Genomic DNA, 24,140 nt, shown 5'->3' with positions numbered 1-24,140 from the left:
TGCCGCTTTCATGACACTTCCGAGCACAGAAAATTCATGTTTTTACGACGTTGTCGAGCACAGAAAATTCATGTTTTTACGACATGTTCGAGCACAGAAAATTCATGTTACACGAAGTATTGTCATCTTTAGTTTATTGGGTGCAGCCAAGTTTCATATGTTTTTGCGCTTTGTTTTTGAGCGTCTTTCATACAGTTGCATTACATAAAGTTCCTGCAGTGTCCTTTCCAAATACTACACACACAGCATTAAAAAAATAATAATAATAATATTTCAATTACAAAAATAAACTTATCCTATTCATTTGCTAACATGCCATTATCGTCGCTTATACACATTATTGTTTGCTTGTTGTTTTGTTTTAGTACATTTTATTAAATTATAACTAACACATCACTACCTGTTTTACTCTTGTTTGGTTTTACATTCTTTACATAACATTCATACAATAATAGATTCCGCTTTCCTTTATGCCATAAATTGATGTACATTTCATTTGTACTCACAGTAACTTGTAGTTGGAGCATATTTATCTATTGCAAAGAATTAATGAAGTAAACAAGAGTCATTACAATAGACACTACGCGCTGTTCAAGTAACTACATTTGGCCTCGCCTCTCTAACATTCTCCAGGAAGCATCTATACACTACAGGGTTGGGCAAATTCCAAGGAAAGGCATTTATGTGCTCAGTTACGTCTCGTTACTAGACTTAACAGTGATCTCAAGAACAAAATGGTTTGTTGTTTATAAACACAATGCAAATCTGACGATACCAATCATATCAAGTACTTATTCAGTGTTTAAAGTGCAGCTCAATATTTACTTGTTATGTTCATTGTATAAAGGATAACCATTTCATATGCTGAGGTGTTCAGAGTTGTATCATCAATACAACATGTTATGTGCAATGAGCGTAAAACATTGTTTACATAAGTAACAAACATGCAAAAAAAGTTCAATGTAAATCAGGCGTGTCACGCTTTCATGGTTAGTTGACGTTCACCATAGTTTGGTTTTGACCCCTTGATTACTTGGTAGGGCTCAAAATTAGTTCAGCATCATGTATGTGACGTACTGCAACTCTTTTCTTCTTCACATACTTTCACACTTTCACATTCATATGTATCATAAATTTATAACTAAATTTTTCTTGCGGTGCAGTCCTTCTTATTTTTATATGGTACCTAACACTCTACAAGCATTTATCTTTCTTCATTTTAGGACAATATTACAACCAAACCCTCCAATTCCATAATGACTATAAATGTTCAGCTTCAGATAAAGCGTGGCTGGCAAAGCTAATTACTTTTGGGATGAGACTTCTCTGTTGTTCTACCATTTAACAAAGGCATGCATCCCAGACCGTGACAAGGTGTGTTGGTGTATAAACAAAAATTCATGTCTGGTTGAGATAAAATTTTAGCATTTAATAAGGCCTGCTTAATGTCCTCGAAATCGGTCTGACATTGCTTGTCCCATAAACAAGGTCTGTCTTTCTGGAGAAGATTGAATAAAGCAACACTGTTCATAAGTTGGTTAGGAATGAATTTCCTGAAAAATGGCACTTGCTTACGTATGCCTTTAATTGTCTCTTGTTTTGAGGAACAGGGCAGCTCCTAACGGCATCAAGTTTTTTAGGATCTGGCAGTATGCCTTCCAAAGAGACTAAGTGTCCTAAATTTTTACCTTTTCTTGTCCGAAATTAGATTTCTTGAGATTTACTTTTACTCCATATTTGGAAAAGCGGCTCAATACTTGTTCAATTAATCTTAAATGTTCTACCCAAGTGGGTGTAGTGACTAAAATGTCATACACATATACTGTTACCTTACTAAAAAGTTCGGGCCCTTGCACTCTGTCCAGTGCAAAGATAAATATACCTGCACTTACGTTCAATCCAAATGGTAATACTTGAAATTCGAAGCTCCTGCCCCAACATATGATGGTGGTGTACTTCCAACTTTCTTCATGCAGCTTTATTTGCCAATGTGAAGACCAGAGGTCAAGTGTAGTAAGAAAGTTAGCATTATGGAATTTCGTAAGCTGTTCCTCTAAATTGTCTGGATGTGTTCGGACTGGCACAGTAATCTTATTAATGTTACATGTGCAAGGACCAAGGGCACCTTGTCATCTGACTTATTCGTGGCCAAAATAGGACTACAGGAAGGGGAAAAATGATGGTTGTGTTATGCCCCATTCAAGCATCCCGTTAATATCTTTTCTTACTGCTTCCCTCTTTGTCCATGCTAGAGGGTATGAGGTAGAACTAAAAGTTTCATGAGGATATACTTCCATTTTGTACACAAAATCTTTAGTAATACCTGTTTTTTCTTCTTCTTCAAATACATGTATATAAGCAAGTATCAGCTCCCTAAGTTCTGCTTGTTGTTCTTGAGACAAGCACTTTGATTCACTTACCTTTGTGCTTATTGTGTTGACATTTACTTCATCTGCTGCCAACTGTTCATTATTGTATGTGTCAATAAATATAACTATAGGATTTACCAATTGATCTTGAAAGTCGTGAGTAACTTCAGTCTTATGTCTATTAGTACTTCCCCTGATTAGGTCTATTAAAAATAATTGGTTATTTACAGTGAAATGACATTGGCTTTTTCCTATATTGATGTGTACTTAATATGTCCTAAATGTATCTATACCAATTAAACAATCAACTATTAAATTCTCTGCTATGAAAAATTACATCATACAGAAAACTGTTCTAATTGTATGGGATTAAGGCTTGTATCTTGTTGTATCTTGATTCCTTTTGATTTCTGACCAGTGGCAGTTTATACCTTGCAATTTTGCCATCTGCACCATTTTTTTCCCACAGATCTTCTCTTTCTACACTAGCATTTAGCCCGTCTCTAATTATATTCTCTTGATTATTTTTTTTTTTTATTTTCTACTTTTTCTCCCTTTGATACACCCCCCCCCCCCCTCAATTATTTCTTTCTTCATAAACTATAACCTGTTACTTACTCCTGTTTCATCTTACCAAAAGTCATCTCTGCAAGATGTAATACAGAACAATAGGAGAAATGATCAGTTATCACAAGGAAAATATTTTGGAAACTTAGGTATCAATCTTTTAAAGGATGGTAATTATTGTTTAGATGTTTCAAATGCTATGAAGCAGTGCCATCTCCAGCCTTCTCCAATCTGAAGAATTAAAAAGTGAGTTCCTACTGAACTCAACTATGTCACAAGCTGCTTCACAAGATTATATCTGACTCTTCTTCAGCATAACTTTTACATCAATGGTGATGCAGTGTGCTAATATGCATAAGAGTGTCTATCTTTTCAGTAAATGTGTTAACACCACATGAAATACAGAAATAGCACAAGAAACATCGCTCAGAAAAACATAATTTACATAAATCACTGCAAGAAGCATTGCCTTGCTTGATGGAAAAGTGTTCCTGTATGGCAGCTGTAGTTTTCTTCTGCGAAAGCTTACTTCCTTCTTGACAAGGATTGTCCGCACTCCAATTTAATGTGATACTATATCTTTTGTGGATTTGGAGACTGACCTGAATGTAACCTCTGTTCAGCTTGGGGAATGGTTTGTGTGTACGACTGCTGATATTCTATGTAAATCTGCATTGCTTCTATGATCCACAAGAGTTTAACAGTTCTATGACAACAAGGAAGTATGTGACTCTATCGTCACAATAACTAATACCTTCAATGAATACAAAAAAGGAATTATTATTGCCTACAAACAACAAGTTGCATTCCAAAAACACTTCACTCACCCCAGGGAAGCTTCCCACACAAGGAAATTGCGAAGTCTGTGCAGCAGAAATATACATCCTTGACGATTTAAGCTTAGTCCAGCCAGTAGCTGCATAGCTCCTGCACGAAGAACTGGATCTCTACTTGTCCATAAAGAGGCAAGCCACAAGAAATCTTCCTCCCCCATAGCAGATGTCAACATCTCACGCCAATCCTGAACAAAAATTATTGTGTTAATAGCATATATTCAAACATAAATACTGTAGTGAATACTGAAATTTGGCTAACAATCTATGAAAAGCGAGGCAAGAAAATCATAAAGCCATTCGGTAAGCACAACAGTCTTCAAATAGTCACTAATTAAATTTATAGGAGATATAGGAATGCCATGAACCAGTATTGTATACAGCTGTATAAAAATTTATCATACAATACATCACAGTAAAATTTCTTCTGATGTTCCGCAAGACACAAATGGAAGTGTAACTTTGATAAACACTGCTCATAAACCAATAAGTAATGGTGTATTATTCATTTTTTAAATTAAAATTGCATCTTTTCAAAGAGCATTACAACAAATTTCCTATCTGTAGAACAAGCAGCACAGTTATAAAACTTCTGGATGGCACAAAGTGGTCCCAGAAAGATATTTGAAACATAATTGCGAAAACACTTGTTACGTGTGCAACTGTGACCAGTCAAACAGTAACATACTACAAATTTTCATCAGTTAAGGAATGAATAATTTATGAAAATAATGCAGTTGCTGTAAATCTGTACTTACTTAGAGTGCTGCAAAGTACTGACACTATCCAAATTACATTTTTTTACCAAAGCTAAACTACCGTATAACCGGTTGTGATCTGAGATCAGGGGCAGAACCAATGAAAATATGATAACCTGTTGGTCCTGACAGAAACACTACAAAAAATCTCCCATTCATTATGCTGGAGGTTTACTTTATCTTTATTTCAGAGTCAGGAATTTTTTGGATACCCTAAACCTTACATGAAACAGGAATAGGGAGTCTAAACATCTATGCAGCGTAATTTATAAATTCCAAATATTTACACAGTTGGTTCCTCATTTCTAATGATGAAGTTTCGTTTTCAACATATGTGGCAGTATCATTAACCACACCTTTAAATGCTTATCAACTGATTAAAATGAAAATAAAAATAGGAACTCCTAGTGCCACAACTTGACTAGAAGAAGGGATTGGTTAGTAGGACATGTTCTGAGACCTCAAGGGATCACCAATTTAGTATTGGAGGGCAGCGTGAAGGGTAAAAATCATAGAGGGACACCAAGAGATGAATACACTAAACAGATACAGAAGGATGTAGGTTGCAGTAGGTACTGGGAGATGAAGAAGCTTGCACAGGATAGAGTAGCATGGAGAGCTGCATCAAACCAGTCTCAGGACTGAAGACCACAACAACAACAACAACAACAACAACAACAGTGCCACAAGAATTTTGTGATGGCAGCATTTCTCAGCTTTGGATGAAAACATTTTTATAGAGCACTGAAGGAGTTAGAATTACATCATGATATTTTATGATCATTACCTTCAATTAACGGACTGTCTGCACACAAAACCAACAGGAAGTTTATTTACATAAAATGCAAGCCTCAGGTCATGGCTAATGAGCAGCTTTAGTAAGTCAATACCAATCATGAATAAAAGCTGTGGTGCCCAGAACACACGCTAATAATGTGTGAAGTAAGTGAGATTGCTAACAGAAGATATTCTATCACATTCCATATTACTTTCATACTTCACAACAGGATTTTGACCCTCCAGATGGCTGCTGAGCTGGTCAGTGTGGGTGTGGTTTTTAAGCAGCTTCACACACTTACAGAGCCTATATAGAGAGACAGAATGGCCATTGGTGAAATCACATGTGATTGATTGAACAGCTGTACCACTGCCCCCCCTTTTTTTGCCACATGTTTTTCATGAGCCATATGTCCACAGTGCTTCCTGGAGTTGGAAACTTTTAGAAAACTGTTTCAGTCTATAGCATGCTACATCCACAATTTTTTTGTGTCGGGAAGAAAAGAATAAACTTAAAAAATTTCTGAGCACTAGTACATACAAAATATCTGCCCGTCTGGTCTAATGTTGTGTTTAGCTCAGTAAGTAGTATTCAGTATCCTAAATTGTGCCATCAGCAATTTGATTCTTGCTGTCACCAAATTATTTTTTTTTACTTTTACCTGAATTGGATTTATTGAGCCGAAATGTCAATCAACAAACCCTACAAAATAATTTTTTTATGTTTAGTTACTAATCTCATGAAAGTGTGTGTCCACAATAAGAGCAGCTTGCTTTTCAAAAATCAGTGACTGTGAAATTGTTTTATCATGGTTCTGCGTTACCAACCAATGAGCAGTCCTCGCTGGCACTTGCTGCAGATTATATGCAACATATGCAGATTACAAAAGAAAAAGGTACTAGAGGAAGAAAAACAAGACCAAATTAAAAAGTCAATAGAATGATGAAAACCATTTGGGCAAGTATTAGAAATAAAAAAATTTCATTTAAACCAATTACTGAATAAAACAATAACCAAAGTTTTTGATTAACTTTAGAAATAAAAAAATTTCCCTACATTAGATAGATTCTAACGCACGACTTTCAACACATCAGGCTTGTACACTAACCACTGTGCCATGCCACAACACTGGGTTACGCAGTTATAACTGGGGTGACCTAGTAGCAATGATGAATTGCAGCCTTCAAAAATTTGGCATCTTGCAATGTCACTTGAAGCTTATCTACTGCAATTCCATCTCTGTGACTGTGATATCTGTATACAGGGTTTTACAACAAGGTACGGCCAAACTTTCAGGAAACATTCCTCACACACAAAGAAAGAAAATATGTTATGTGGACATGTGTCTGGAAACGCTTACTTTCCATGTTAGAGCTCATTTTATTACTTCTCTTCAAATCACATTAATCATGGAATGGAAACACACAACAACAGAACGCACCAGCGTGACTTCAAACACTTTGTTACAGGAAATGTTCAAAATGTCCTCCATTAGTGAGGATACATGCATCCACCCTCCGTCGCATGGATTCCCTGATGCGCTGATGCAGCCCTGGAGAATGACGTATTGTATCACAGCCGTCCACAATACGAGCACGAAGAGTCTCTACATTTGGTACCGGGGTTGTGTAGACAAGAGCTTTCAAATGCCCCCATAAATGAAAGTCAAGAGGGTCAGGAGAGCGTGGAGGCCATGGAATTGGTCCGCCTCTACCAATCCATCGGTCACCGAATCTGTTGTTGAGAAACGTACGAACACTTCGACTGAAATGTGCAGGAGCTCCATCGTGCATGAACCACATGTTGTGTCGTACTTTTAAAGGCACATGTTCTAGCAGCACAGGTAGAGTATCCAGTATGAAATCATCATAACGTGCTCCATTGAGCGTAGGTGGAAGAAACTAAAATGAGCTCTAACATGGAAATTAAGCATTTCCGGACACATGTCCACATAACACCTTTTCTTTATTTGTGTGTGAGGAATGTTTCCTGAAAGTTTGGGAGTACCTTTTTGTAACACCCTGTATGTGACACTAAATCGTCGCGGTTTTTGGTTATCATGTGTGATGAAATATGAAATAAAAGTGCCACACCGATGATTTGGGATCCAAGACATCAAGAAAAAAAGTCGGATAAGGAACTGCAAGTGAAATGACTACATGTTGTGGCAGAATGGCAATGGTGAGTGGTTCGGGCGTCATGTTGAGTGCTCTGGTTGGAGGAAATCAACTTCAATGCATGAGGTGTCAACTATCAAGTAATTTTAATTGGACTACAGTGCTCTCCCTGTCCTTCAGGCAGACTGCACACATTTGGTATTTAGAAGGATTTGGCTTCAGCTGGTTCATCATCCAGCAGGTGGACAGCAAGCCTAGGGCTTTTGACAGCTTTTGCTCAATGCTTTCAAAGGATTTTCCCTGAGATTTGAAGGCATGATCATCTGCACAAAAGTTTTTTTTTTCTCTTTGGGGGGGGGGGGGGGGGGGGGCACTGGTCATTAGTATAGATGTGAAACAGATTGGTGCCAACACACTTTCTCCTCCAACTGCTCCTTTGACCCTGGAAGTACAAAGTTCTGGTGAAAGTTGCTGATGGCCTGGGTGAAAACATATTTTTCTGTGATGTTGTAATGCTTCCTAAGCAGAAGGCAATGGTTAATGGAGTCGTAGGCTGCTGAGAGGTTTACAAACACTGGCCCTGTAATCTTCTGCCTTTCCAACCCATCTTTTATGTGCTGAGTCAGCTTCAGTATTTTGTAGGTGCAGTTTTTTCCTTCTCTAAAAGTGGTTTGTTATGGGATCAAGAATGGATCAATCTTCACCAGCCTCTGTTAGGTGTACTCTCCCCAGCACTCTGTGAAGAAGGCACAGCACAGACATCAGCTCTGTAGTTCTCTGGGTCATTCTTATCCTTACACGGTTTCAGGATGGCTGTGATCCTAGCTGTCCTCCAAATTTTTAGTATTCTGCATATGTTCATCATTTGCAGGAGACGTATCTTAGTTGCAAAGCCGAAGCTCTGTAACTGATCTACTCCTAGGTCATTGATGCCAACTGCTTTACACTTCTTACATCTGCCCAAGGCAATTTCAAGTTCATTTGCAGTGAAAGGATGACACAACTCACTTATTTCATGGATTTGCTGCCTGATGATGGTTTTTGTTATAACTTCAAGTTGAACAAATATGTTTCAAGAAAGAAGCAATACATGAAAGTCACAGATCAAATAAACAGAGTACGACGTGTGTACACTTCAACAGTCAAATCATAACTGAGTCCGAGTCTAGCGGCCGCTGGCCACTTAGGTGGCGCTGCTGCTGCATGGCTGGCAGACAGTGCCGCATGTAGAAGACGCGCGTAACTGTGTGACGGCACTTTGAAAGATCGGCGAGTCACAACACTTCCCCCCCCCCCACCCCTTTGAAGTTTTTGCACAGGTCTTGATGGAGGTGGCCTGTAGATTGTTAACGTCCATAGGTGTTGTTTGACTGGCCGTAAAGTCTCGAGGAGGAGGCTTTCCATACAGACCTAAGTGTCCCCGATGATAACGGGTCGAGATGACAGGAGACATGGGGAACGAATATGCTGGGGCCCCATGCACCAATCTGCCCATTGCAGCAAGACCGGTTGTTATAACAGGAGACATGGGCGATGTGTCTGCATCCATAGGAGAAGGAGGCGAGTAGAGCTGCTCCGACAGATGATGGTCATCCGGTTCCTGCATGGGCACGTCTTCTGGTGGCATAAGTTCTTGTGCTGGCATTGATATGATGGTGAGAGGACTGCAATGTGAGTAATGAGAGATTCCAGTATCCCGAGTGTCAGGTAGAGCCGAAGGTGGTGTAGCGGCATCTGGAACAGGCGTTGCCGGCACACGAGGCCGAAGCTGGTCCGAATGACGCACTGCAACACCCATGTCTGTCTGAATTTCATACAGGCGTTGGCCACGGTGTCGTAAGATGCGGCCAGGACTCCATTTTGGCCGCCTGCCATATCCCCGTACCCATAAAAGGTCGTCGGCGGTGAACCGGCCAAGCGAAGGCACCCGCGGTCGTGAGGTGGAAGGCCGCAGAAGATGAAGTAGCATGTGGAGCTGTCGGCCATGTAAGAGCTCAGCTGGGCTGTGGTCGCACATGGGGGTGAAACGGTAAGAAGCCAAAAATTGGAGAAGCGCATTATCAGCAGCAGAAGAAGTCAGGAGTTTCCTCATCTGAGCCTTAAATGTGCGGACCAGTCGTTCAGCCTCACCATTTGACTGTGGATGGAACGGAGGGGCCGTGACATGCATGACGCCGTGACGGGTACAAAACTCCGCAAAATCGGAAGAGGCAAATTGCGGACCATTATCAGTAACAAGAGTAGAGGGAAGGCCTTCCAAAGAGAAAATGCGAGCTAGAGCATTGGTGGTTGCCGCAGTGGTAGGCGACGTGCAACGGACAATGAAAAGAAAATTAGAGTAGGCGTCAATAATGAGAAGCCAATAAGTACCTAAAAAAGGTCCCGTGAAGTCAGCACGAATATGCTCCCAGGGCTTCTCAGGTGACAGCCACGGTGACAAAGATGACTTCGGGGCGGCGGCCTGTGACGCACAAGGGCCACAGGCAGCAACCATGTGTGCGATTTCAGAGTCGATGCCGGGCCAGTACACACGATGGCACACCAGAGATTTTGTGCAAGAGACACCCCAGTGCCCTTGGTGAAGGAGCCACAAGACCGAAGCATGCAAAGACACAGGTACCACAACAGGTAGTGAAACATTTTCGGTGGAAAGGAGGATAACACCATCCCTAGCTGTGAGGCGGTAACGCAAAGCATAGTAGTGCCGCAACAGATCAGAAGTCTTAGCGGACGGGCGATCTGGCCAACCCTTCTGAATACAGCGTAAAACTCGGGAGAGGGTAGCGTCAGAACCCGTAGCAGCTGGCAGCCGGTCCCGGTGATGGGGAACCTGTCCACAACCCGCTGCTCGGCAACATCCAGGTGGAAACACAAAAGTTCGACCCTATCGAATGCCAGATCAGGACCCATGGGAAGGCATTCGCATGTTGAGTCGTCAGCTGGAAATGAATCTCATAATTGAAACAAGACAAGTAAAGAGCCCAATGCTGGAGGCGGTGTGCAGCCTTGTCGGGAAGTGACGTTGATCGATGAAACAAGGAAACAAGTGGTTTGTGATCCGTAACAAGATGAAATTTGGATCCATAGAGGAAAACACCCAACTTATGAAGAGCACAAATAATGGCCAAAGCTTCTTTTTCAATTTGAGAATACTTTTGTTGGGCATCCGTGAGCGTTTTGGAGGCATAAGCAATGGGTTGTTCAGAACCGTCAGAAAAACGGTGCGCAAGGACTGCACCGACCCCGTATTGGGAGGCGTCCATGGCAAGAACAAGATGTTGGCCAGGTCGATAAGTAGCCAGGCACGGGGCCTGTTTCAGCATAGTCTTCAATTTCTGGAAAGGCGCATTGCATGACGCTCAATTGGATTCCTTGTCGACGACATTTTCGTTCCTTTTTTCTCCTGGGTTAGGCCGTGCAAACGACTTTGAAGCTCATATCACGCTCAAACCCACTGCTTGGCCTCAGTTTTTTCTAGCTCGGCCCATTCCTGTGGCCCTTCGTGATCAGGTCAAAGGAGAGCTGGATTGTCTCACTGCTTCAGGGGTCTTGCTTCCTGTCACTTCCAGTGAGTGGTCCACTTGAGCATAAGGAATAGCATCAGAGACGATATTGAAGGAGTCATCTATGGAGAACCCAAAAATGCGAAAGGCATCGAAACCAAAAAGATTCTCCACGTTACTATGGTCGACCACAAATATGGGAACAGTGCGAACAACAGATTTGTAAGATACCGCAGCATTAAATTGTCCCAAGAGAGAAATCTTCTGTTTATTGTAAGTCCGTAATTGCCTAGTGACAGGTGACAGAACCCAACTGAAGATACGTCTGAGAATTGATGATAGTGGCAGCAGAACCAGTATCCACCTGCATGCAAACATCTTGACCAAGTATTTGGACAGTGAGGAATAACTTCCCTGAAAGGGAAGAAGTACAATTGACAGAGAACACAGAATAAGAATCAGCGTCATGTTCATGAACATCATGTATGCGGTCGGATTTGCAAACGGATGACACATGACCCCTTTTTTTTGCATTTGTGACACACGGCCCAACGTTGTGGACAATCTTCTCGTGAATGTTTCGTAAAACACCGCAGACATGAAGGAAGTTGCTGTGGGTTTTGCTGCAGTTTCGTAGAGGTTTGTTTACGGTAAGGCCAAGGCTGCGCTTTGGAGCATACTGCGTCCACGTCGGCTGGTGGGGACACGCCACACGCTTCGTCAACATCGCACAGAGGTTGTATTTCCCCGACGTCGCCCCATGCCTCTATTTGCGCTCCAGCGGTGCGAGAAATTTCAAAAGACTGAGCAATGGATAGGATTTCATCTGGAGTCAGATTTGCCAAATGAAGGGCACGTTGCCTAACTTCTTTGTCGGGCGCCGATCGGATAATAGCATCCCACACCATGGAATCGGCGTAGGATTCTTTGTGAACTTCAGGAACAAATTGCCACTTTCTAATGAGGCCGTGAAGTTCAGCAGCCCAAGCACAATAGGATTGATTCGGTTGTTTTTGACAACGATAAAAGGCAACACGAGAGGCTACCACTTTGCTTTTGAAAATAGACGGACAGAAGTGAGCACATTTCAGCAAAGGACAAAGATGCAGAATCTTTCAAAGGATCCAATTGCGACAACAACCGATACATTTGAGGTGAAATCCATGAAAGGAACAGAGACTTACATGTTTGTTCGTCCGCAACATGAAATGCCAAGAAGTGCTGTCGAAGACGTTTTTCGTAATCAGACCAGTCTTCCGCCGTCTCGTTGTAAGGAGGTAGAGACAACGACGAGAGACACCCCGCATTTGATGCCGCGACGAAATCACAAATCGCATTTGTGAGAAGTGTTTGCTGTTCTATGAGACCTTGCAATAGTTGCTCTGAAGTAGTCATGGAAACATGTGGGTCAATGATGGAAAAGAAAAATCCCATCCTCGTCGCCAATTGTTATAACTTCAAGTTGAACAAATATATTTCAAGGAAGAAGCAATACATGGAAGTCACAGATCAAGTAAGCAGAGTACGACGTGTGTACACTTTAACAGTCAAATCATAACTGAGTCTGAGTCTAGCGGCCGCTGGCTGGCTGGCCGCTTAGGTGGCTCTGCTGGTGCATGGCTGGCAGACAGCGCCACATGTAGAGGACGCGCGTAACTGCGCGGTGGAACTTTGAAAGATCGGCGAGTCACAACAGTTTTCATTCTTATTTTTGTGGTTGTAGTTGGCTTTCCATTTAACAGTAAGTGATGATGTATTTGGTTGGTCTTCATGTTAGATAAGAGTTCATTTGGGAAGGGTAATTGCTGAGTCATCTTAGCAACCTCCACGCTTCTTGGCTGCTCCTGCTCGGGTCCAGCTCTGTTATCATTTTCATCCACTGCTCCTTTCTAGCATGGGAGATGGAGGTAAGGATTTTTTTTTTTTTGGACTTATTGATGTCAACCAACATCCATGCCCAGAATAACTCTTGAGCCAAGCTCCTTTGTGGCCACTGCTACTCAAAGATTGACTTTGTAGATGCATATTTGCAGTTTCCCTTGGACAAACAGTCTCAAAAATTAGCTGTGGCTAATACACCATTCAGTTTCTACCAGTTTCAGTTCCTGCTTTCAGAAATTGCTAATGCAGAAACACTGTTCCACCAATGTTTAGAAGAACTGATGAGAGACATACCATCACACATAAACTATGTGGGTGACACCGTCATCATAGGAGCTAATCTACAGAAACACATATCAAAGCCACACATCTGGTTATAGAAACTGCAGGCAGCCAGGCAACACTACAACTTGTGCAAAAGATATTCTTTCAGGTAGAAGCTGAATATTGAAACCATATACTAAACAAAAACATCATATTTCTTACTGTGCATCATTTAGAAGTCACTGACAAGCTGCCAATACCCAACAACAAAAAGAAGTTAAAATCTTTCATGCGCAAAATGAACTATAATATTAAGTTTATTCCACATGTAGCTACTACTGCCCATCCTCTCAACCAGCTATGGCAAAAGAGGGTACAGTTCAAGTGGACAATAAATAACCTGTGACAGAGCCTATGAAAAGCTGAAGGAATATCTCAATCTGCCCCATTCCTAGGATCATTTAAACCTGGCCAAGCATTAATATTGACAGCCAATGCATCACCCGATGACATATGGGTAAGCACTGTGTCATGAAAACTGATTGAATATGTTTCAAACATGTCAGCACCTGTCCAAAGAAACTACTTCCAGATATAATTAGAGTAGAGCCAAAGGGTATACGTAATGAAATTCAATACTTATCTCTATGGAGCACAATTCCACTTAACCACTGATCACAAACCCTTGTTATCATTATTTGTCAGACCCTACAGGCTATCAAAGCAGACAGCACAGTACCTGCAATGATGAGCCTTACTCCTCCATATATACAGCTACGAAATTAACCAGTCCACAACTAAACATGCTGACTCCAATGTGTTGTCGTGCCTGCCTGTGGATTCTAATCAAGTGTTTGATAGTAGGGCACAGGTCTGCTTCCATATCAACTTGTCAGCCCAGGATACTGTGCAAAACTTTCCCATAATGGCCACAAACACAGCTACAAGGCAGGGCTCAATGCTTCAGCACGTCCTACACTGGTTTTGTCTACGCTGGCCTCCCACATTACCAGCTTCCACAGCTTCTCCATTGCAGACACTCTTTCGCCTGAAGGTCATCTTTTGGTTGTTGATAAAGTTGTACTACTGGCCACCAATGGCTTTTGTGTTGCCATTCCCCAATTGTTGGGGCCACTTGGGAATCACCCACACAAAGAACATAGCATGCCAAAGTATGTATTGGCCTCAGATTGATGGAGGCATCAAATGTATGTTCTGTGCATGTACCAAGTGCTCTAAACATCAAGTATGCCCACCACCACGACAGCCGTGGAATAGGATACACTTGGACTTTGCAGGATCTGTCCTACACTTGGACTTTGCAGGGTCAGTCCTACATTCAGTGTGTCTGGTAATGGGGAAAGCATCATTCAACTATCATTATGTGGTTGATATGAGGTCCACCATCAAAGGAGCTATCCTCTGGGTGCTGGCAAATATATTAGCAATAGAAGGCTTACTCTGCACCATAGAAATGGGAAACAACCTCAAATTACATTCAAAATTTTCACAGAATTCCACTCCTGGAATCACATAATGCAGGTCACAATGGCGCCTTTTCAATTAGCATCTCACAGCAAGACATTTAGAATGGTGCTTATATTCAAACAACAAATGTCAAGGCAATGAGAGAAATGTGACTTGAGGCAGGGCTAACATTATTTCTTCACATTTTCAGGACAATGCTACTAAACGATTGCAGCCTTGCTGAAGTATTCCATGGTCAACAACCATGCACCCTTCTGCACCTGCTCATGTTGTCCTTATGGTTGGTTGCATGGATGCATTTCTCATTTTTTGGCTATTACATGATGGCCAAGGTGCAGGCCTACACATAGAGTGCCACAACAGGCAGAGTCCAGCAATAATAATCTGGCATCAGGAACACACTTGTATTGTTTACTGTGGGAGACTCACATGCTGCCACATCCATAGGACTTGCTTGCTGCATGAGGCAGCTCCTTCTCCTCAACTGGACACTACCAGGCACCGCCACTACCTGACCTGCTAGCAACCCCACAACCACAACCACAAGGGAAGTGCAGGCCAATGTTCAGGTGCTGGGGGAACCACCCCAGGTCCTTATTCTGAAAGCAGAGACTACCTGCCCACAACCAACCACCAACCCTGCTGCAGCATCAGGCCCTCTGGAACTGCTCCAACATCCATGCAGATTCTGGCCAGGTTGCTAGCAACTTCTGCCCTTCTACAAAGACATAGGTGCCATGCTGGCCATTGCTGAGCATACTAGTTAAAGTGGAGGAGGGATCTTGTATCCAGGTCAGAAGCAGAATACACAATTCTGATGGTGCAAGAAAAAGGATGGTGGTAGATCTCCTAAATTCATATGATCTTATGCAGACAGTGTTTTTTCCAACTAGGGTGCAGGGGAACAGTAGCACAGCCACAGACAATATTTTTATTCATTCTTCATTACTAGATGGGCATTCTGTTAGCAAAAGCGTGAATGGCCTTTCAGACCATGATGCACAAAATTTAACTAAAAGGCTTTTGTACTCAAACAAATGTCATATTTAATTACAAACTATGAAGGAAAGTTAATCCAACAGCAATAGATAGTTTTTTAAACCTTGTCAAGGAATAAGAATGGCAGGGTGTTTATAGTGCCGATAACATCGATGATAAATACAATGCTTTCCTTAACACATTTCTCATACTCTTTGAGAGTTGCTTTCCATTAGAAGATTCTAAATGGAGTACTAGCAGTAATAGGCAGCGTGAGCAGCTGACTAGTGAGATAAGGATATCTTGTAGAACAAAGTGGGAATTATATCAAAATGTTAGAAGTAGCCCCAATCAAGCTACAGTAGCCTATTACAAACAGTATTGTTAGGTGCTTAAAAATGTTATTATGAAGGCAAAGAATATGTGGTATGCAAATAGAATAGCCAATTCCCAGGATAAAATTAAAACCATATGGTCAGTTGTGAAGGAAGTGTCTGGTCAGCAGCACAAGGTCGTCAATATAAAGTCAGTTCACAGTAAAAATATTTCTGTCACTGATAAATCAGATACATATGTACAGTATTCAACAATCATTTTCTGAGCATTGCTGGTGAATTAAATAAAAATTTAGTTTCTACAGGGAATCATATAACTTTCTTGGAAAATGCCTTTCCAAGATTGATGTCTGAAATACTCCTCTGCGATACAGACAAGAGGGAGACTGAGTCAATAATTAAATCACTGAAGACTAAGGACTCTCGTGGTTATGATGGAGTGTCTATCAGAATATTAGTCCTGTTTTCAGCCATATTTGGAATTTTTCCTTTAGGAATGGTCAGTTTCCTGAGTGATTAAAGCACTCAGTAGTAAAGCTAGTTTTGTTTTTTTTAGGCACAAAACAAACTAGGGTCCTACATGCCTTGTCAGAACTGCAGAACACGAAGACAAGAGAGGAGTTAAAAAGAGACAGCTAAGAACAGGGACGTGGAGAAAGGTTCATAAAATACGCCATAAAGAAACGGAGGTTCTGAACTAAAGATTAAATGTCCTTTGCTATCTTGCCACAATGGATAAAAAGTAAAACACGGTTGACAGCCCACGCGTTGTTCACTAAAATGGCCGATAACTCAGACGGCAAACACAAATGAGAACGTAAGTGGTTAAAAGAAGGGCATTCCATCAGGAAATGGTGGACCATCAAAAGTTGAGGGCAATGAGCATAAAGTGGTTAATAAATGGCGATGGCTAAAAAGACAGTGCCCGATACACAACCTAGCTAGAATGACCTCTTCATGGTAAGAGGGCCGAGAGGAAGTCATCTAAGGCACTGGGAGAGGCTTCTTAACCCGAAACTTGTTCCCAAGAAGGGACAAACAGTGCTGATGCTAAAGTGACACCACCTGCTGACAGATGGCAACATAGAGATCATGAGAGGCAATGCAAGAACTAGCAGCCTGAGATACAAGGACTGCAGCCTTGGCAGCAACATCAGCTACCTCATTTCCTGTCAGGCCAACGTGACTAGGAACCCACATACACACTACAGTGGCTCCATCAAGAGTGAGCAAGTGACAGCTTTCCTGGACCTGTTGGACTAAGGGATGGACAGTGTACAGCACACAGTGGCTTTGAAAGGCACTGAGAGTGTTGGAGCAGATGACGCAATTTAAAGGTCTATGTCACTGGATGTTCTTCTTGGCCTGATACACGGTGACAAGCTCTGCTGTAAATACTGAGTAGTTTCTGGAAGCCGATACTAAAAATACATGGGTGTCAATGACGAAGGCACACCTGACACCATGGTCAGACCGAGAACCATCAGTATACACAAAGGTACTTTCGCAAAGTTCCATGCAAAGATCGTGAAACTGAAGGCAATAGAGTGAGACTGGAGTAGTGTCCTTAGGAAGCAAACGAAGACCAGGGCTGCCACACGGGGCCAAGGTGGTGAAGGGTTCACACCCATTGCGAAAGTGGCAGAGAGCATGAAGTTAAGCTGCCAGAGCACCTGCATACAGACACTCAACTGGGCTACTGTAAAAGGTGCCAGTGGCCAAACAGATGCCATGATGTCGGATAGTATTGAGATGGTGTATGACAGACAGATGTGCAGATGCATAAACGAAACACCCATAGTCTAGTTTCGAACAGACAACGGACCCATACAAGTGGAGGAGGGTGGTTTGATCTGCTCCCCAGGCAGTACTACTGAGGACACGTAGGACACTGAGGGACCACATACAGCAGGCTGCCAGGTAAGCCATGTGGCAGAACCGAGAAAGTTTCCTATCAAACGTGAGCCCCAGGAATTTTGTAGTTTCTATGAACAGAAGAGCAAGAGGTCCAAGATGTAAAGGCGGTAGAAGAATCCAATAGCGCCGCGAGAAATTCATGCAAACGGTTTTGTCAGTGGAAAAATGAAAGCCACTGTCAATGAGTAAAGATGATAGAGACATCACTGAAGATGCCGCTCAATGAGACAGGTCTGTGGAGAACTGCATTAGATGGCAAAACCATCAACATAAAGGGAGCCAGAGATGCCCCTCAGGAGACAAGCCATTATAGGGTTGATGGTGGTAACAAAGATGACGACGCTCAGGACGGAACCCTGAGGCACACCGTTTTCCATGGATAAAGGTGTACGACAAGGCAGAACCCACATGTACCTTCAAAATTCGGTGTTTTAAAAATTCTTGAAGGAAACAGTGCATGCAGCCTCGGAAGCCCCACGTGTAGAGCGTACGGAGAATACTATTTTTCCGGCAGGTGTCGTAGGCTTTCTTCAAATAGAAAAACATGGCCACAGTCTGGTATTTCTACAGAAAACTATTCATGATGTGGGTGGACAAGATGGTCAACTGCAGAGCAGCATGCTCGAAATCCACACCATGCAGTGGTTAGTAAATTACGAGACTCAAGCCACCATACCAGCTGGGCATGAATCATATGTTCCATCACCTTGTAAAAACAGCTGGTGAGAGAACTCGGGCGCCCGTCCTTTCTGGGCTTAGGTGTGGGTATGACAGTGGCTTCATGCCAGCATCTGGGAAATGTGCCCTCTGCCCAGATGCGGTTGTACGTGCAAAGGAGAAAGTGCTTGCCTGCAAGATAAAGCTGCTGCAACATCTGAATGTGAACTCTGTCTGGCCCTGGGGTGGAGGACTAGGATGAAGTGAAAGCATGATTGAGCTCCCTCATTGGTGGCATTGTAGCACTCACTATTCTGGGAAGAGAAGGGTATTGCCCAAATCTCCTCCACTCATTTCCGATGGAAGAAAGCAGGGTAACAGTGAGAGGAGCCCAAAATATCTGCAAAATGGCAGCCCACGGTGTTAGAGATAGCAATAGTGTCCACTATGACGTTGTCTGCTACTGTCAGTCCGGAAATTGGGGAATGGACCTAGGTCACAGAGAGCTGTCGGAAGCTGACCCACACGACGGAAGAGGGAGAGTGGAACCGTTAAAAGAACTAGTAAATGAAATCCAGCTAGCTTTTTTGCCATCCTGAAGAATATGATAACACTGTGCATGCAACCGTTTGTAATGAACACAGTTTGCCATTGTAGAATGATGGTTAAAATTGCAGAGATAAAGTCTCCATGTATGAATGGCGTTGCAGCACACCTCAGTCCACCAAGGGAGGGGGAGGTGGCATGCTAAAGAAGTGCGAGGGATGGAACATTCGCAGTAGTAAGGATAAACTTTGTAAGATATTCCATCTGTCATCGCAGCTGGAGAAATGTTGTTCGTCAATGGGCGCCAGGCAGGAGTAAAGCCTCCAGTCAACCTCAGAAAAGTGCTATTTGGGTGCGCAAGTTGACTGAGGAGGTCAGCCAAGAGGGCATGTATCGGACAGGTTCTGGGTGAGCCCCATGCCCAATAAGCTGGAGGAAGTCTGCCCTGGTGCCATCGAATGACGGAGGGATGTAAACGGTACAAAGGGAAAATGTCAAGTGAGGAAGGAAAACGAGGACTGCAACAGCTTGGAGCTGGGTAGTCAGGGAGATGGGTTGACTATGATCATCATCCCGGATGAGCAGCATGACTGCCCCATGAGATGGAATGCCGTCCTTGGGAGAGGGTCAAAGTGGGCCGGGAAGAGCTGCGAGAGCTCAAAGCGGTCATGAGGACACAACTTTGTTTTCTGGAGGCAGAGTACAAGGGGACACTGCAATTCTAAGAGCAACAGTAAGTCCTCTTTGTTGGATCAAAGGCCATGAACGTTCCATTTGAGGAGAGTCTGACGAGGAAAAAATCAAGGGATGTCACCTTGGTGGCTGCCGAGTGGCAGCCTTCGAAGACTCACTGCTCCACGAGGTGAACTGAGGTACTGGCATTCTCCTTCTGTCAGTTTGTGGAGTTCAGGGCAGAAAAATGGTTGTTGGTGCATGCCAACGACACACAGGTCAGCCAGGCAAGGGCATCACTTGGTAACACAGTTGAAGAGGATCTCAGAGTTTGTGAAGGAGAAGACCGGTTCCCTCTGTTTGATTTCCTGGAGCCTTTCTGGTTGGCAGAGGAAGACTCAGATGTTTCTTGATTGGGCGGACGTAGGAAGTCTTCGCGGGAGTACTCCTTTCTGGCCTGCTGGTTGTATAGCAAGTGACTTCTCCCTGTGAGGTGCAAGTTTGGTGGCTTGTTGCACGGCTGGAGAAGACGGGGACGCAACCATGGCACTTGGCGATTTCACAGCTGCAGTGCTAAATTTGAGGTCACATGTCTGTATGGCCATGTTCTTCTTGGAGTGAGATGTAACAAGAACAGTACTGTAGGTGCCAGATGGTAAAATGCAGGGTTTCCGACAGGCAAACAACTTGCAAGCGACTGGCTAAGGCACTTTCTCCTTCACCTGGATCTCCTGGACAGCCCGCTCATTGAGATATCTACATCTACATCCATACTCTGCAAGCCACCTGACGGTGTGTGGCGGAGGGTACCTTGAGTATCTCTATCTGTTCTCCCTTCTATTCCAGTCTCGTATTGTTCGTGGAAAGAGATTGTCGGTATGCCTCTGTGTGGGCTCTAATCTCTCTGATTTGATCCTCATGGTCTCTTTGCGAGATATACGTAGGAGGGAGCAATATACTGCTTGACTCCTTGGTGAAGGTATGTTCTCGAAACTTCAACAAAAGCCCGTACCGAGCTACTGAGCGTCTCTCTTGCAGAGTCTTCCACTGGAGTTTATCTATCACCTCCGTAACGCTTTCGCGATTACTAAATGATCCTGTAACGAAGCGCGCTGCTTTCCATTGGATCTTCTCTATCTAGGACAATATAGGGAGGAGGTGGCATGGTCATCATTGCAGTTGATACAGTGGGGACAAGGAGGCAGACAATTGACCTTGTGAGCATCCCTGCCACAGGTTACACATTTGGCTGGGTGTCGACAGGACTCTTGAGTGTGGTTGTAACAATAACACCAGCAGCAGCATATTGAGTTCGAAATGTATGGTTGTACTGTGACAACTTCATAGCCTGCTTTGATCTTTGACGGAGGCACCATTCTATCGAAAGTTAGAAAAAGAGTGTGTGTGGGCACTTTTTTCATCAGCTGATGGACTGGAAAGACACTCTAATCAGAGATGTAAGTTTGGATTTCTGTCTCAGTCACACCATTGAGCAGCCTAGTGCAAATAACACCACAGGAAGAATTCAGCATTCGATGGGCTTCGGTACGATCAGGACAGCTGTGGAGGAGCTAAGCTACAAGCAGTTGTTGTGCTTGAGAATCTCTAGTCTCTAAAAGCAAAGTGTCATTTCGTAAATGAGAGCAGGCTTTCACACGGCCAGCAATTGCATCAACACCTTTCTGAATAATAAATGGATTTACTATAGCGAAGGGCTGACCACCTTCAGTAAGTGAAACCACTAGGAACCATGGTGCAGCTGGAGGGGGGGGAGGGGTCTTTGAATCGTTAGCCTCATTCCATTTACATTTGGTAGACGCTGACGGTGAAAAAGATAGTGGCTCATTGTGAGAAAATCCCCTATGACTGCCATCGTCTCTGATGGCACGCTCCTTCCAACTGGGGGCTCCCCTCAGAAGTGGCCACACCCGCCTTAGGTGTTTGTTCACACCTCAGGTGACACCTCCCGAACACCTGACAGTGGGAATAATTGGCAATTTAGGAAGGTAGCAGCTCACGCAGTCACCCTCCCTGGGCCTGGCACTTACCAGGAGGTACGTGCGAACCATACATGTCAATCCAGGGCTCGGAATTACATGTTAGCCCGTCACCTGTTGTGTGTGAGACACATGGGCTGGCCTTCAGGAGAGCACAGGGAGGAAGAAGAAAAAGAGGAACCTCAACACAGAAGTGGAGGAAGGATAGGAGAAGGGGAAAAAAGGGGAAAGAAAAGCAGTGGAGAGACTGTTCTGATATCAGCTACTGAATACACAGAACACATTTCCTACAACATCCCATACATGTTCCCCAAGGGAGGGGAAAAGGAATAGCAAGAGGATAGACGTGCAGCATTGAAGGGAAAAGATGCTGCAAAGGCTCTGGCCCCTGGTAGCCAAGCACGAATCCGCCAATGAGCGGCGAGCCCTCTGGGGGGAGTATTGTCAGTGTTGGTTTGCTGTTGAGTCTCATGACAACAACCCTATCATTGAACTGGCCATTCAACAGCCATTCAATGGCGAGGTTATCATTGCTCTATGCACATTAAAAGAAAAAAATGCAGAAAAAATTATGAAAATGTATTGCACAGTGAGGAGGACATCTATAAAATGACACTCATGTACTCACTCCCGCCTCACTTTCGTTGACCACACAATCAGTCCATTTCACACACTTTAAGACAATGGAGAAAGGTTGGCAGGTGCTATACCTGGGATTAAAACAGAAATAAAACAACAGAGGAGCTAAAAGAGAGGTGCAGAGAACTGCGACTGGCTGACCACTTACAATGAACATGGGTGAGACAGTCACCATGTTAACACGTTAAAAACATCTCCCTAAAATTTTCGGAAACATGTTGGACAAATCACACAACGTTGAAACACACTGTCACTAAACTGTTCGCAGTAACTCTCTCTCTCTCTCTCTCTCTCTCTCTCTCTCTCTCTCTCTCTCTCTCTCACTCTCTCTCCCCCCCCCCCCTCCCCCCACCTCACTGCTTTACCTTGCTATTCATAACAAATTCAACTCCAGTAATACCATTTTCTGCTGCTGTTGATATTACCCTATATTTGTCTGACCAGAAATCTTTGTCTTCTTTTCATTTTAGTGCATTGACACCACTACATCTAGATTAAGCCACTGCAGTTCCTTTGTCGGATTTTCTAGTTTCTCTACCACATACAAACTCCTGACATTCCATGCCTGGACGTGTAGAAACTTATCCTTTCATTGGCTACACAATCTTTTTCTCATGGTTACCTCCCCCATGGCAGTCCCCTCCTGGAGATTCAAATGGGGGACTATTCTGGAATCTTTTGCCAACGGACAGATCATCATGACACTTTTTCAATTATAGACCAAATTTGCTGTGGATAAATGTTGTGTGTCTTTAATGCAGTAGTTTCCATTGCCTCCTGCACCCTCATTCCACTGATCATTGCTGACTCTTCCACCTTTATAGGCAGTTTCCCACTCCAAGGACAAGAGAGTGCCCTGAACCTCTGTCTGCTCTGCCGCCCTCTTTGACGATGATTTTGGCAGAATGAGGGTGACTTCTTACGCCAGAAATCTTCGGCTGCCACTGACAATGATTTTTATTCAAAATTTAAGCAGTGGCAAGGTTCAAACCTGGGACCCAAAGGATGCTATGATTACTCATCAAAGATACTACCCTCTAGACCATAAGTTACAGACACAAAATATGGAACTAGTTCCAGACAAAGACCCCAACAACAGAGAGGGCACCACCAAGACAGGTGTGCAGCCAGCATACATAAACACAGAGGTGGCTATGGAAATAGCAGACAACAACATGATGTTGGTTCCCAAACTATCTTAACATGGCTGAGAGGGTGCTGCCAATCTTCATGTGGTCTCTAAAGGTGCAACTTCTGGGCAACACGTGGCATGCGGCACTGACACACATGGCAAGGAGTACTTTAGGTGAAGCTACTGGGTACAGTATGTAGCTAGAAACAATTATGTATGCCACATGTTGCGACATGCAGCCAGGCGCATAGGCCACTATGCAACATAGGTACAATGTTTTGAACAGTGTTACCAGTATCCAAGTGGTGGTGGAAAGGAGTGACAGAAAATTTGTGACATGGAGTGGAATATACAGAAAACAACCTTATTTACTGAGGACTACCATACTTCACTAGAGTTGTGGAACAAGAAATTGCTTCATATAAAGACAGGATGTGAAAGGTGATAAATTAAAACTACTTGGTAACAGGTATGGATGTTCAGTAGCTGAAATAAAAAAGAAAATCGAGAACGTTATCAGGGACATAAAAGGCATACTAAGCCAAGGAGTGGCTCATCTCCTAAAATACAGAAATGTTTTGCTTATAATCTACTGAAATTTTCATTAGATGTTGACATTTCATGGCAAACTTTTTTAACAGATGAAAACTATAAAGAATGTTAATTAAAATTTCTAATTATTTTTAATGGTATAATTTAACTAGTCATG

General features: G+C 43.0%; 1 protein-coding gene across 1 annotated transcript in view; it reads right to left on the bottom strand.

Moving 5' to 3' along the window:
- LOC124795380 (rotatin) overlaps positions 1-24,140 on the bottom strand; it is a 395,098-nt gene that overhangs the window by 139,240 nt on the left and 231,718 nt on the right. The window contains exon 20 of the mRNA XM_047259395.1: positions 3,764-3,957. Within this exon, the coding sequence (XP_047115351.1) occupies positions 3,764-3,957 (194 nt within the window). The remainder of the gene's footprint in view (positions 1-3,763; positions 3,958-24,140) is intronic.

This window comes from Schistocerca piceifrons, chromosome 1, assembly GCF_021461385.2.
Source record: "Schistocerca piceifrons isolate TAMUIC-IGC-003096 chromosome 1, iqSchPice1.1, whole genome shotgun sequence".
In the NCBI taxonomy this organism is placed as follows: Eukaryota; Metazoa; Arthropoda; class Insecta; order Orthoptera; family Acrididae; genus Schistocerca; species Schistocerca piceifrons.
Note: the sequence above shows the minus strand (reverse complement) of the source record. Positions and strands in the feature narration are given on the sequence as shown.